At 42.8% G+C, this 13885-nt stretch overlaps 1 protein-coding gene across 2 annotated transcripts in view; it reads right to left on the bottom strand.

Moving 5' to 3' along the window:
* Positions 1 to 4633: 4633 nt before the first annotated feature.
* The window catches only part of LOC106568823 (vasoactive intestinal polypeptide receptor 2), a 29478-nt gene continuing 20226 nt past the window's right edge, over positions 4634 to 13885 (bottom strand). Inside the window, exons 5-14 of one of the 2 annotated variants that reach the window (XM_014139515.3) lie at positions 13594 to 13691; positions 13251 to 13380; positions 11185 to 11335; positions 11009 to 11069; positions 9401 to 9470; positions 8828 to 8919; positions 7014 to 7140; positions 6841 to 6882; positions 5376 to 5592; positions 4634 to 5005 (exon numbers count right to left, since the gene is read on the bottom strand). In XM_014139515.3, the coding sequence (XP_013994990.1) occupies positions 5419 to 5592; positions 6841 to 6882; positions 7014 to 7140; positions 8828 to 8919; positions 9401 to 9470; positions 11009 to 11069; positions 11185 to 11335; positions 13251 to 13380; positions 13594 to 13691 (945 nt within the window). In that variant the 3' untranslated portion in view covers positions 4634 to 5005; positions 5376 to 5418. Of the gene's footprint in view, positions 5593 to 6840; positions 6883 to 7013; positions 7141 to 8827; positions 8920 to 9400; positions 9471 to 11008; positions 11070 to 11184; positions 11336 to 13250; positions 13381 to 13593; positions 13692 to 13885 lie in introns of both variants that reach the window. The other variant, XM_082960837.1, reaches the window with a different exon arrangement.

Raw genomic sequence — 13885 nt, 5'->3', positions numbered from 1 at the left:
ATCGGATGGGGCCACAGTGTCTTCTGACCCCTCCTGTCTCAGCCTCCAGTATTTATGCTGCAGTAGTTTATGTGTCGGGGGCTAGGGTCAGTCTGTCACATCTGGAGTATTTCTCTTGTCTTTTCCGGTGTCCTGTGTGAATTTAAATATGCTCTCTCTAATTCTCTCTTTCTCTCTTTCTCTCTCTCGGAGGACCTGAGCCCTAGGACCATGCCTCAGGACTACCTGGCTTGATGACTCCTTGCTGTCCCCAGTTCACCTGGCCGTGCTGCTGCTCCAGTTCCAACTGTTCTGCCTGCAGCTATGGAACCCTGACCTGTTCACCGGACGTGCTACCTGTCCCAGACCTGCTGTCCCAGACCTGCTGGAACCCTGACCTATTCACCGGATGTGCTACCTGTCCCAGACCTGCTGTTTTCAACTCTCTAGAGACAGCAGGAGCGGTAGAGATACTCTCAAAGATCGGCTATGAAAAAGCCAACTAACACTTACTCTTGTGTTACTGACATGTTGCACCCTCGACAACTACTATGATTACTATTATTTGACCATGCTGGTCATTTATGAACATTTGAACATCTAGGCCATGTGCTGTTATAATCTCCACCCGGCACAGCCAGAAGAGGACTGGCCACCCCTCATAGCCTGGTTCCTCTCTAGGTTTCTTCCTAGGTTTTGGCCTTTCTAGGGAGTTTTTCCTAGCCACCGTGCTTCTACACCTGCATTGCTTGCTGTTTGGGGTTTTAGGCTGGGTTTCTGAACAGCACTTTGAGATATCAGCTGATGTAAGAAGGGCTATATAAATACATTTGATTTGATTTGAGGTCATATTTGACCTATGTAAAAAATGTGTGACCTTGTGTAAATAAGTATTTTTGGCTATAGTGCCATTGCAGACATTTTCTATTACCTCCCTGATGGCAATTTCCAATATGCCCCCCCCCCCCCCCCCCCCCCCCCCAACACGGTCCAGCAGGTGAAGAAGCCGAATGTGAAGGTCCTGGACTATCGTTTTAGAGAATTTGGCAGTACATCCAACCGGCCTCACAACCATAGACTAACCACGTGGTCTACGATTGTGAGGCTGGTTGGATGCACTGCCAAATTTTATCTAAAACGACATCGGAAGCAGCTTATGGTAGCGAAATGCACATTAAATTCTCTGGAACGTTTCTGCAGTCAGCATGCCAATTGCACAATCCCTCAAAACTTGAGACATCTGTGGCATTGTGTTGTGTGACAAAACTGCACATTTTAAAGTGGCCTTTTATCGTCCCAGCACAAGGTGCACCAGTGTAATGATCATGCCGTTTAATCAGTTTCTTGATATGCCACATCTGTCAGGTGGATGGATTATCTTGACAAAGGAGAAATGCTCACTAACAGGGATGTAAACAAATGTGTGCACAACATTTGAGAGAAATAAGATTTTTGTGTATGGAATTAATTTTGTCATTTTTTTTACAGCTCATGAAACACAGGACCAACACTTTATGTTGCGTTTATATTTTTGTTCAGTGTAGTTTGAGAGAATGAAATAAAGCATGCTTATTCGTGGCAACATAATCCATGTAACATTTTACCTCTAGTGCAGATAAGCGTGAGTGATGGTATTTATCACGTCTCTCATATGCTCACTCGCATTTGTTTGCAATCATTCCAGAGGAGCCTTGTGTGGTCTCTACTGCTCAAAACAATCCATTAGTGTAGCCAGTAATGTTGGAGGTGTGGAAGGTTCACTCGAGCTGTAAGGAGGAGGTTTCTTAACAGCTTTGAGAAAGAAGTATAACGAAACAACTGTTAGATCTCCATCTATGGCTCAAATCTATGCGTAGTAACACCATTAGCCTGAGGCCTCTCATTCTTAAAAGTTTTGATACAGATATTTTGACAAGATAGTAATGAACAGATTCTCACATTAAACCCACTCATTCACAATTCTCATATCCCATCCTCTCATATGCCAAATGCTAGAATAGGGGTATAATATGACTACCAGGATGTGTAGAGAAATAGAGTGAATCCAGTGTGGATCAGTGGTTCTTTCTTGGACAGCATCTTCTCTTCCAATTAGTGCTGCTGCCTCTGCCCCAGAGCAGCTATGTCAGCTCAGATCACCACAGCTCCCCGTCTCCGAGTCAGCAACACGTTCAGCTAGCGTCCTCGCATCCTGGTCTACGGCCCAATTGGCACCCTATTACCTGCATAGTGCACTACTTTTGACCAGAGCCTAGTGGCCCTGGTCAAAAGTAGTGCACTATGTCGGGAATAGGGTGATTTGGGACATATATGGAAAGTAACCCAGAGCTCTAAACAGAGTCTATGAACTAGCAGGAAGGACAAGGTTTAATCAGTAACAGCAAAACATAGGCTGTAACAAATGTACTTGTAGTGGGATCTCCTTGATTGTATTAGCTTTCCTCTTTAACTTTTTTCTCTCTCCATTTGTGTTGTTTATCATGCAACAAGCCCTTTAGGGATTATTCTACCTATTAATAGTCATTGGTATTAGCATTGGAAACGACCATGGTGGTGCCCTTCAAAATGAGTTCATGGGCAAGCCTCATCAATGACGAAATGAGTCATAAAAGGTGCTGTATTGTTTACTCATCATGATCTCATGACATACATGTACCCAGACATTAAACAAAGCATCATTCAATAGCATGTTGCTAATATATAAAAATGTTTGTTATGCAACCTTATAAAATGTCCCCCCGTGGTGGGAGGGTATAGCGGTGAGAATACAGCTAATGTAAAGATATATTTAACCATAAAGGCAAACATTTTGTTCTCTTAAGGACATACAGCCTTGTAGCCTAGTCCCAAATCTGGTTGTGCTCTTGCCAACTCCATGGCTGTCTATGTTAAACCAATGACAATGCGTATGGCACTTAGCCTGACAATGAGTGACAAGGAGTTGACATGAACACACAGACAGACAGTCAGGCTAATCAATACAAGGATACATCACTAATGTTCATGAAAGCTATGGCATTTAATATACACATAGGATGCACCCTAAATTACACCCTATTCCTATTTTGTGCACTACTTTTGAACAGAGCTGGTCAAAACTGTTGCACTACGTAGGGAATAGTGTGCCATTTGGGAAACAGACATGGCAATAGGATGTGGAATAAATAATTACGATTAAATAGCAAGTATTAGGCACTTAACATTTTGATTGACTACTGTACATCAATGACAAACATGCCCCAGAAAAAGCACACACAATCCTGGCAGTATTTTACATGGCAAATACATGAGGTCGTCTGAAATCTCTTAGGTGATCAGGGAATAACCTTACAGTAGATATAACCTTTGGGAATAATTTTTTACTAAACACAAAAGATTTGAATGTTGGAGCCAAGGACTTGTTCTTATGTGACCTCAAGTCAACATTGTCACCTTCTCAGTGAAAACACTGAGGAAAAAGCCAAGCTAATCAGCATTCATTTCCTGTCTTTCTTTCATATCTACACCAAGCACCTGAAATCACGGTCTGGGTCAGTTTGGTATGCCGGATGGATGTGTGTATAGCATCCCAGACTGGAGCATTTACGTTATCTACCACAGAACTCATACCTTGAGTTAACATTTACATGGACAACATAGCTGTATAACTTACATCAGAGAAGGCTTTGGTTGATTGCCTTGACGAATGAACACAAACAACAACAAAAAGCATAGCATACTGTAAAAGACAGAGGGAAATTACATTCACATGATGCAACACTATACCACAATCATGTGGTATAACATTCATGGTCTTTGCAGAAAATAATTCTGAGATATATCTCAGCAAACATGACATACCAGTACTTTGCAGTAGGTCAAGATACTCTTATGTACACAATGGTCGTTCACCTCCTCTAAGCCCTACTCTTACAGTTCTTAGACAACTGATGCAGAAAACCTGTGTTTTTTTGTCAACAATCTTATTTTATAATCCTTTTGATGGCAATCCAAAGCAACATGTAAAATGTACACATGTAGTATAACTAATACACATCCTTGCCCTGACAATTCTAGTTTCCTTGTAATCATGTTTTGTCAAAATTGCAATGGATTTACTAGAACCACAGTCAGCTCGGCTAATATATCATTAAAAAAAAAAAATGGAGGAACTCAAACCTACTGTTGAGAGTTAGAATAGCAGAATACAAAAGGTGCAATTTCGAAAATGTGGTTGTGCATCAGCAGTTTGTCTCTTACAGTCACTCAATTATCCCACGTAGGCTAAAGTTTTTTAGATTGGTAAACTATTCCAGCCAGCGATCTAAACTTGTAGTAATCATGGTTGAATTACCGACCATGGGGGCCCCATTGATTTAGTTAGTCACTCTCACTCAGATATCCTATTAAAAACTGCAAACATTTCAGTGCACCCTATGACTAAATGTGCAGAATTGAAGGATATTACCTTTGAACCTGAACAACTTTCTCTCTGCCCCATGGCAAAAGGAGTAGAATTGCATGAAATTAATGAAAAAAACTGCAACATTATCTGAGGTGAAGAGAACATTTTGCCGTTTTAAAGCTAATTTCTTGCAATTCTACACATTTTGCCATGACTTATGATATCTGAGTGAGAGTGACTAACAAAATCAAATGGGGGGGGGGGGGGGGGGGGGGGCTGGAGGACAGGGCCCTTCGGCACACTCCGTGCCCAGTCTGTAACTTGGTGATGATTACTACAGGGTTTAGATAGCTGGGTAGACTACCTTTCCCAGCAATCTAAAGAATTGAGCTGACATAGCTGGGCTAACTTGAGTGACTGTCAGTGACTGACATGACAAGTGGCAAACTGCAATGCATGACCACATTTCTAAATTGCAACTTGTCTATTCTACTTTGTAACTCTCAACAGTAAGTTGAAACCCCGACTGAGTTCCTACGTTTTTTTTCGTTTTTGGATTGGGGACCCCCTAGTGGCCGTGGAACCGTGGGTGTATAGGCAGAGGCATCTCTGGTCGTTAACCACAGAGTCAAATCCATTTTACTACAGGGAGAGAGATAGAGGGGGAGAGATAAAGATATAAGAGCCATGCAGAGCACTTCTCCCTGGCATCCAGTAATGAAATGTTTACTTAAACTAACCAATTATTACAAATATTGACATTAATGCAGTATAGCCCAATTTATTCATATCTGTTCAAAAATACCCTGTTACGCCATCTGCCATAAATTGCGGGCACAAAAAAATAACAATTTCAAACCCTGTACCGGGGTCCAGGTTTTAGTGACAAACTCATTAGGTGATCCTAGAGTGCCATTGTGCCAATTGTTCTGCCAATACCGTGGTCCAAGCTAACTTTTTAGTGCCCACAACTGTAGGCTGTGTGTGCTGTAGTGTGTATTTAGGCCAATACCAGAGTGTTTTAATGGAGACCGATCCCTCTTTACACGCAGCCCTCACACATCAGTGGTCTCTGTCTGCAGGAAGGACTGAGCACGAGAATTACGTTGGAACTGAGCCATGTTCTCTGAGCCGTTTCTGGAGGTGTAGGTGTTGTGCTGGGTATAGTTTCTGGCCATATGGCAGTTGAGGCATATACTCCGCCATTTTCTCTTGAGTTCCCCTTGAACCTGAAGTAGCAAGGTAAATCTTTTAGTACAGAGGGAAAACTAGCCCACATCTGTCACTACATTGCTTATATAAATTCTTATAAAATGCCGTACTCATCGTTTCACTACAATGAAAACAAGCAGACAACAATTAAAATGTACATTTGTAGTAACTGCTAACAAAATACCTTTAAACATTTTTCATAATTAACACTTTAGTAATTTAGCACTTATCACTGTCAAGTACATTTTTCCTCAATAAAGTTGCTATCAGCCTAGTCAGAGCCGGTAAGCGGGAAAAAAATCCAGTGCGAGTGTTAGTTCACAAATGTGTTTTTGTTTTGTATTTTTGGGGGGGGGGTCGTTGAGGAGGGGTGTGAGGGGGTGCTGTGGGATTATTTAAGATATTGTTAAAAGAGGTAGGGTTTCAGTTTTTGAAAGATGGGCAGGGACTCTGCTGTCCTAGCTTCAGGGGGAAAACTGGTTCCCCCATTAGGTTGCCAGGTCAGGCAAGAGCTTGGACTGGGCTGAGCTGAGCGGGAGCTGGCCTCCCGTAGGGGTGGAAGGGCTAAGAGACCAGAGGTGGCAGAACGGACTACTCAGGTTGGGGTGTGGGGTTTGAGCAGAGCCTGAAGGTAGGGAGGTGCAGTTCCTCTTGCTGCGCCGTAGGAAAGTACCATGGTCTTCCAGTGGAGTGTGTGGAGTAGCAGGGTGACATGGGAGAACTTGGGTAGCTTGAACACAGGCAGACTGCAGCGTTCTGTATAAGTTGCAGGGGTTTGATGGCACAAGTGGGGAGCCCAGCCAACAGCAAGTTGCAATAGTCCAGACAGGTGATGACAAGTGCCTGGATTAGGATCTGTGCTGCTTCCTGTGTGAGGTAGGGTCATACTCTACGGATGTTGTAGAGCATCAACCTGCAGGAGCGAGTCACTGCTTTGATGTTTGCAGAGAACAACTGAGTGCTGTCCAGGGTCAAGCCAAGGTTCTTTGCACTCTGGGAGCGGGACACTGGAGTTGTCAACCGCGGAGCTGCTCCGTCTTGTCGAGGTTGAGGTCAATTACAATGATGTACACAACAGCTTTTATAAACGCCTGCACGTTGCTTCTCATATATCCTAATTTGGGCCAAGGAAGACTTTGTCAACACTGATTCAACCCTAATCATTTACACTGTTGTGCGTCTTCTTAACTGGGCCATCAGTGCCCAAGGCAACCTATTCATTCCAGAATAAAATGCAATTAAGAGCAATCAAGGAGAGAGCTTACCTCACTGTTTAAGAAACAGTACAGGATTGCAACCACCAGGCCCTGTCAACAGAACAGCAACAGAAAGTCTTCAAAATGAGAAACAACCAAAAACAATCCAAAACAAAAATGCCCCCAAATATAGCCAAAATATATTGTGATGGATTAAAATATCCAAAAAGGATCAGTTTTACCTGAAAGGAGCCGATAGCAAGGTCAAAGAAGATTTTATAATTTTCCATGGATTCACTGAGAGACACAAAGACAACGTAATGGATGCCAAACAGGGGGATCAGCAGGAGAGTGGATTTGGCCAACCTCCTGAAACCAGACACACAATATTACAGACACACTCTATGGAGGGGACCTAGAGACTACACTGTTATACAATCACATACACTGAGTATAGCCAACATTGTGAACACCTTCCTAATATTGAGTTGCACCCCCCCCCCCCCCCCTTTTGCCCTCAAAACAGCCTCAATTAGTTGAGTCATGGACTCTACAAGGTGTCGAAAGCGTTCCAAAGGGATGCTGGCCAATGTTGACTCCAATGCTTCCCACAGTTGTGTCAAGTTGGTTGGCTGTCCTTTGGGTGGTGGACCATTCTTGATACACATGGATAACTGTTGAGTGAAAAACCCAGCAGCGTTCCAGTTCTTGATGCAAACCGGTGCGCCTGGCACCTAATTCCTTACCCCGTTCAAAGGCACTTCAATATTTTTGCCTTGCCTATTCACCCTCTGAATGACACATATACAAAATCCATGTCTATATTGTCTCAAGGCTTAAAAATCATTATTTAACCTGTCTCCTCCCCTTCATTTACACAAGGGATCATAGCTTTCACCTGGATTCACTTGGTCAGTCTATGTCATGGAAAGTGCATGTTTTGTATACTCAGTGTATAATTTAATAATAATTGTTGTTAATACGTCCACAAAAAATTGGTGTTTACCCATTAAATGATAGGGAGCATATAAGGCAGGGATGGGCAACTTTGATGGGTGTGGGGGCCACAACAAAAATCTAAACTAATCAGGTCTACGTACTCACGTCCATACCAACACATGCAGTCAGAGCCTTTTGAGGGCCCCATGTTGTTTGCTGTGCTGTGAGAGTAACCCATAGTGCACTACTTTTGACCAGAGCTCTATGGGCACTAACAGTTGTGCACTATGAAGGCAATAGGGTGCCATTTCAGACACATCCTAAATCGTGAAGGGGCCCTGACTGCTAAGTGCCAACCAAGGTGGACTTTCCTGTAGCAGTAGACAGCAGCTCATCCAGTCTTAGCGTCGCCAGCCGCTTCTCAGCCCTTAAATCCGCTCACAGACAAGATGGGAATATTTCTCCCTGAAGGCAAATACGTGCTGTGCTGACCACCTCTATAGCTTAGACGAATCTAGTGTCACTCTACAATGTGCACAATAGAACAATAAGCTACATATCTATGTCTTATGCTTAAGAAGTCAACTAAAATACCATATGTCAGAGTGACATACAAAGGCATACTGAAACATTTGAGCACTTCATTTCTCTGTTCAGGAATGTTGACACTGAGTATTCATGGTCTGTTGCCTGAGTGCAGTAACACATAGGTCTCCCTGTATTGTGACTGACTGACCACAACAACACATACCTGTATTGTGACTGACTGACCACAACAACACATACCTGTATTGTGACTGACTGACCACAACAACACATACCTGTTTTGTGACTGACTGACCACAACAACACATACCTGTATTGTGACTAACTGACCACAACAACACATACCTGTATTGTGACTGACTGACCACAACAACACATACCTGTATTGTGACTGACTGACCACAACAACACATACCTGTATTGTGACTGACTGACCACAACAACACATACCTGTATTGTGACTGACTGACCACAACAACACATACCTGTATTGTGACTGACTGACTGACTGACCACAACAACACATACCTGTATTGTGACTGACTGACTGACTGACCACAACAACACATACCTGTATTGTGACTGGTCGTTGCCACCCACATCAGGACACCTCAGCTTCTGAACCAAAATCCTTATAATACTGATGAACAGGAGGAAGTTCACCTGGAAACCCAGTCAACATATATTGACATACAGTATGTTGTATATTTAGTGAAATTTGGTTACTGAAGTTCTTTTTAAGGGCAGTTAACTCAGCTATAACCAGCGTTGGTAAACATTAAGGGATGTGTTATGCAATCAGATAAGACAACAGTACTTATTTCCATATAAATCACCTGTTGTAAAATGAAATGACAGTTCGATAAAGCTAGCTCAACCTTGAACTACATCCAGGCCAGCATCAATTCACATGCATGCAGAGCATCTACGTTTAACATGCTCTTGCCGTTACAGTCCTATCAGCTCCCCAGTATGCGCTGGCTACCTAACATGACAGATCGGAATATTCTCTGTGTGGCATTTACTTATCTCCTGGACACATTCTGTTTAGTTAATGCTTGGGATGTAGCAGGGGTTTGATCCTGCATGTGGTAAAGGACATTAAAACCGCAGCAACCGAGAAGGATAAATGATATATACCCACCATGATGGAGAAGCCTATGGGTACATTGATCACCCACTTGGGGATTGGGTTATCATTCTGTTCCCAGCATCTGAAGGAATAGGAAATGATACCCATACGAAGATGTTAGTTAACACGTGCCATGCATCCCTGGCCATACTAACCTAAGCACAGCACTCCTAGGTTCCTGCATTTCTAGGGAGTTCTTCCTAGCCACCGTGCTTCTACATCTGCATTGCTTGCTGTTTGGGGTTTTAGGCTGGGTTTCTGTATAGCACTTTGTGTCATCGGCTGATGTAAAAAGGGCTTTATAAATACATTTGATTGATTGAGCACTTTGAACTGGTTTAAACTGATTTGAGAAATAAATTAAAATGACAAAGGTTGCCAATGCTTCATTAACTTTATAATCACAATCAAATTCTTTCATGCAATCCAAGACAAACAGCACATCTACATTAAGTCTGGCAACAGGCACATGCACAGATTGGGTTCAACCAGTGCCCAAACACCTGCCCTTTTCCCCTCTTATTAAAAAGTGCCCGCGCAGCTCATCGATAATTTACATTTTATTATTAAAAAAAAATAAAACATTTAAAAATAATATTCCCCATTTTACCCAAAATTTTATCATAATATTCAATTGGTGTTTTTCACAAGGAGTGACCTTATCTAAATGCTGCAACTCCCAATGGGCTAGGGAGAGATAAAGGTCGAGACGTGAAACATGACCCACCTTCATCTCTCCCTAGCCCATTGGGAGACACACTGCTCGCTTAACCCTGAAGTCAGCCGCACCGATGTGTCGGAGGAAACACTGTCCGACTGACCGAAGTCAGCTTGCAGGCACCCGGGCCGCCACAAGGAGTCGCTAGAGCGCGATGAGCCAAGGAAAGCACTGCTGGTCAAACCCTCCCCTAACCCAGACGGTGCTGGACCAATTGTGCACGGCCCTTTGGTGTTCACGGTCACAGCCCCAGGCTGTAGTACCTTAGACCACTGCACCATTCAGGTCTCTTAGAATATTGTTCTTAATTTTAAACGTAACAAATTGAGCATAAAATTAGGTCATTTCATAAACTCTTGAATCTCAGAAAATACCCCCCCCCCAAGACCGCACTCATCTGACTTGCATGCAGTGGCCACTGGCTGCGGGCGGGCGGGGAGACATTTCCTTGTTCTTTGCCCCTAACAGTGAATGAGACTCATGACAGATCCAACTTCAATAGTAGCCTCCTACCAGGAAAGAATGGGGCAATTTGACTGATTGTTAGTAAGAGGCAGATGTCAGCAGCAGAACACACTCAAATCAAGTGAAAACTATTTTTTTAACCCGACGGCATTGCTAACTAGCTAGCATATTTAGCCTACATTATCATTCATTCTCTGGTTGTCTCTAGGCCTAGGAGTCACTGGCTTGCATACAATGTTTGATGAGTGAGTGTGTTGTACCAGAAAATATTTCACCGATTTTCTTTTTTTGGGGTGCGGCCCCCCCGCACCCCAAAAAAAGATGGACGGTGTTGCACTGCCCCCCAAATGTCTGCACGTCCCTATCTGGCAATCACACATGAAAATAATCCACTACTCTACCAACCATGTACATTTATGCTTTCCTAGGTGACTTACCCAGTATCCTCAAAATAAACCCTTGTAATAGCCCATGCAGAAACAAACACGGTTGGGAATCCTGAAATACAGATGGAGAATTCACTGAATACAATCTCATAGCATAAATGGATTGGATGTACTGCATGTTCCTCACTGTTTTTGATACATTGGATATATGTTAATGACTAGCTTACCCCAGCCAATGAGAAGATAAACGATGAAGTGTCTATTTTCAGAGAAGATGACAATCAGGAGTGTATGGAGGTAGAGGCCCTCGACCAGCAACCAGAAGAAGTTGGCCATGATAAAATATTGAAAAATCACCAGGCTCGCCTTGCATCCAATCTGGAACAACATTGTAGTCCATCACTTGTGCTGCTATACAAAGAGAAACTACAGGACACTCAACACAAATAACCAAAGTGTGTAACTATATGGAAACTAAATTCCATGTACTTATTCTGATAGAAATGAGTGGTTACCAGATCTTTGTCTAAAGTTTCCCCAAACCAACACAATCGGAGTGAACTGAAGGAGCAAGAATCAAAATGTGTCCAACGGAAACTGAATTCCGTACCTCAATTTCAAAGAAGTGAAAGAAACACGTTTCATAGCAAATCTACACAAATACAGTTGAAGTCAGAAGTTTACATACACCTTAGCAAAATACATTTAAACTCAGTTTCACAATTCCTGGCATTTAATCCTAGTAAAAAGTCCCTGTCTTAGGTCAGTTAGGATCACCACTTTATTTTAAGCATGTGAAATGACAGAATAATAATAAAGAGAATGATTTATTTCAGCTTTTAGTTCTGTCATCACATTCCCAGTGGGTCAGAAATTTACATACACTCTATTAGTATTTGGTAGCATTGCCTTTAAATTGTTTAACTTGGGTCAAACGTTTCGGGTAGCCTTCCACAAGCTTCCTACAATAAGTTGGGTGAATTTGTCCCATTCCTCCTGACAGAGCTGGTGTAACTGAGTCAGGTTTGTAGGCCTCCTTGCTCGCACACGCTTTTTCAGTTCTGCCCACAATTTTTCAATATGATTGAGGTCAGGGCTTTGGGATGGCCACTCCAATACCTTGACTTTGCGTACTATTGTTTGTACAGATGAATGTGGTACCTTCAGGCACTTGGAAATTGCTCCCAAGGATGAACCAGACTTGTGGAGGTCTACAATTTTTTCTGAGGTCTTGGCTGATTTCTTTTGATTTTCCCATGATGTCAAGCAAAGAGGCACTGAGTTTGAAGGTAGGCCTTGAAATAGATCCACAGGTACAACTCCAATTGACTCAAATGATGTCAATTATCGGATGGGGCCACAGTGTCTCCTGACCCCTCCTGTCTCAGCCTCCAGTATTTATGCTGCAGTAGTTTATGTGTCGGCGGGCTAGGGTCAGTCTTATATCTGGAGTATTTCTCCTGTCCTATCCGGTGTCCTGTGTGAATTTAAGTATGCTCTCTCTAATTCTCTCTCTCGGAGGACCTGAGCCCAAGGACCATGCCTCAGGACTACCTGGCATGATGACTCCTTGTTGTCCCCAGTCCACCTGGCCGTGCTGCTGCTCCAGTTTCAACTGTTCTGCCTGCGGCTATGGAACCCTGACCTGTTCACTGTGATTACTATTATTTGACCATGCTGGTAATTTATGAACATTTGAACATCTTGACCATGTTCTGTTATAATCTCCACCCGGCACAGCCAGAAGAGGACTGGCTACCCCTCATAGCCTGGTTCCTCTCTAGGTTTCTTCCTAGGTTTTGGCCTTTCTAGGGAGTTTTTCCTAGCCACCATGCTTCTACACCTGCATTGCTTGCTATTTGGGGTTTTAGGCTGGGTTTCTGTACAGCACTTTGATATATCAGCTGATGTAAGAAGGGCTATATAAATACATTTGATTTGAATTAGCCTATCAGAAGCTTCTAAAGCAATAATTTTCTGGATTTTTCCAAGCTGTTTAAAGGCACAGTCAACTTAGTGCATGTAAACTTCTGACACACTGGAATTGTGATACTGTGAATTATAAATTAAATAATCTCTCTGTAAACAATTGTTGGAAAAAGTACTTGTGCCAAAACTATAGTTTGTTAACAAGAAATTTGTGGAGTGGTTGAAAAATGAGTTTAATGACTCCAACCTAAGTGCATGTAAACTTCCAACTTCAACTGTACATCTATACCAATACATATCAGTTGGAATTGTCAATGATCTATAAGAATCAGAGGTATACAGGCTGATGAACAACCTGACTCACCAGTGAAGGCTGCTCAGAGCACTGATTGCGAGAGAAGAGGATGTCGTCCTTCACAAGGACTGCCACCGCTCTCAGGATGAAGGAAAAGAACAGGTTGAGGTGAATGTAGTTCCGTGTGCAGTGGAGTTTTCTATAGAGGGAGTGGAAGAAATGATTTATCAGAGGATCTCTAGTGATTTATCAGAGGATCTCTGCTGTGTGACAATACCCTGCTGCTTCTCTCTACAGTGAGTGACAAAGACTGTTTCCCAAATAGCACCTTATTTCCTACAGTATATGATGCACTACATTTGACCACTATATAGGAAATAGGGTGTCTTTGGGGACTCATCCTAACTCTCACCTGAATAGACAGAGGATGGCGCTCCCGGTTGTGAGGGCGATCAAAGACAAACTGTGGCCCAGCGTATACAGCGTCTTCACCACCGTAAAGAAGACAAGCTATAGGTGAGAGAACATACAGTCATTGGCAGTATCAAAGCTGTATATATAATTTATCTCAGATGGGCATTCACTTCAGCACCATAGAAGACGAGTCAGGAGAAAGAACATACAGGGCACAGGTCCAGCGTATGGGTCCCTTTCAGAATGGACTTTGATCCTAACACCAAATGACAGATGTAAAATCATATAAT

The sequence above is a fragment of the Salmo salar genome, chromosome 14 (genome assembly GCF_965601325.2).
Source record: "Salmo salar chromosome 14, fSalSal1, whole genome shotgun sequence".
NCBI lineage: Eukaryota > Metazoa > Chordata > Actinopteri > Salmoniformes > Salmonidae > Salmo > Salmo salar.
Note: the sequence above shows the minus strand (reverse complement) of the source record. Positions and strands in the feature narration are given on the sequence as shown.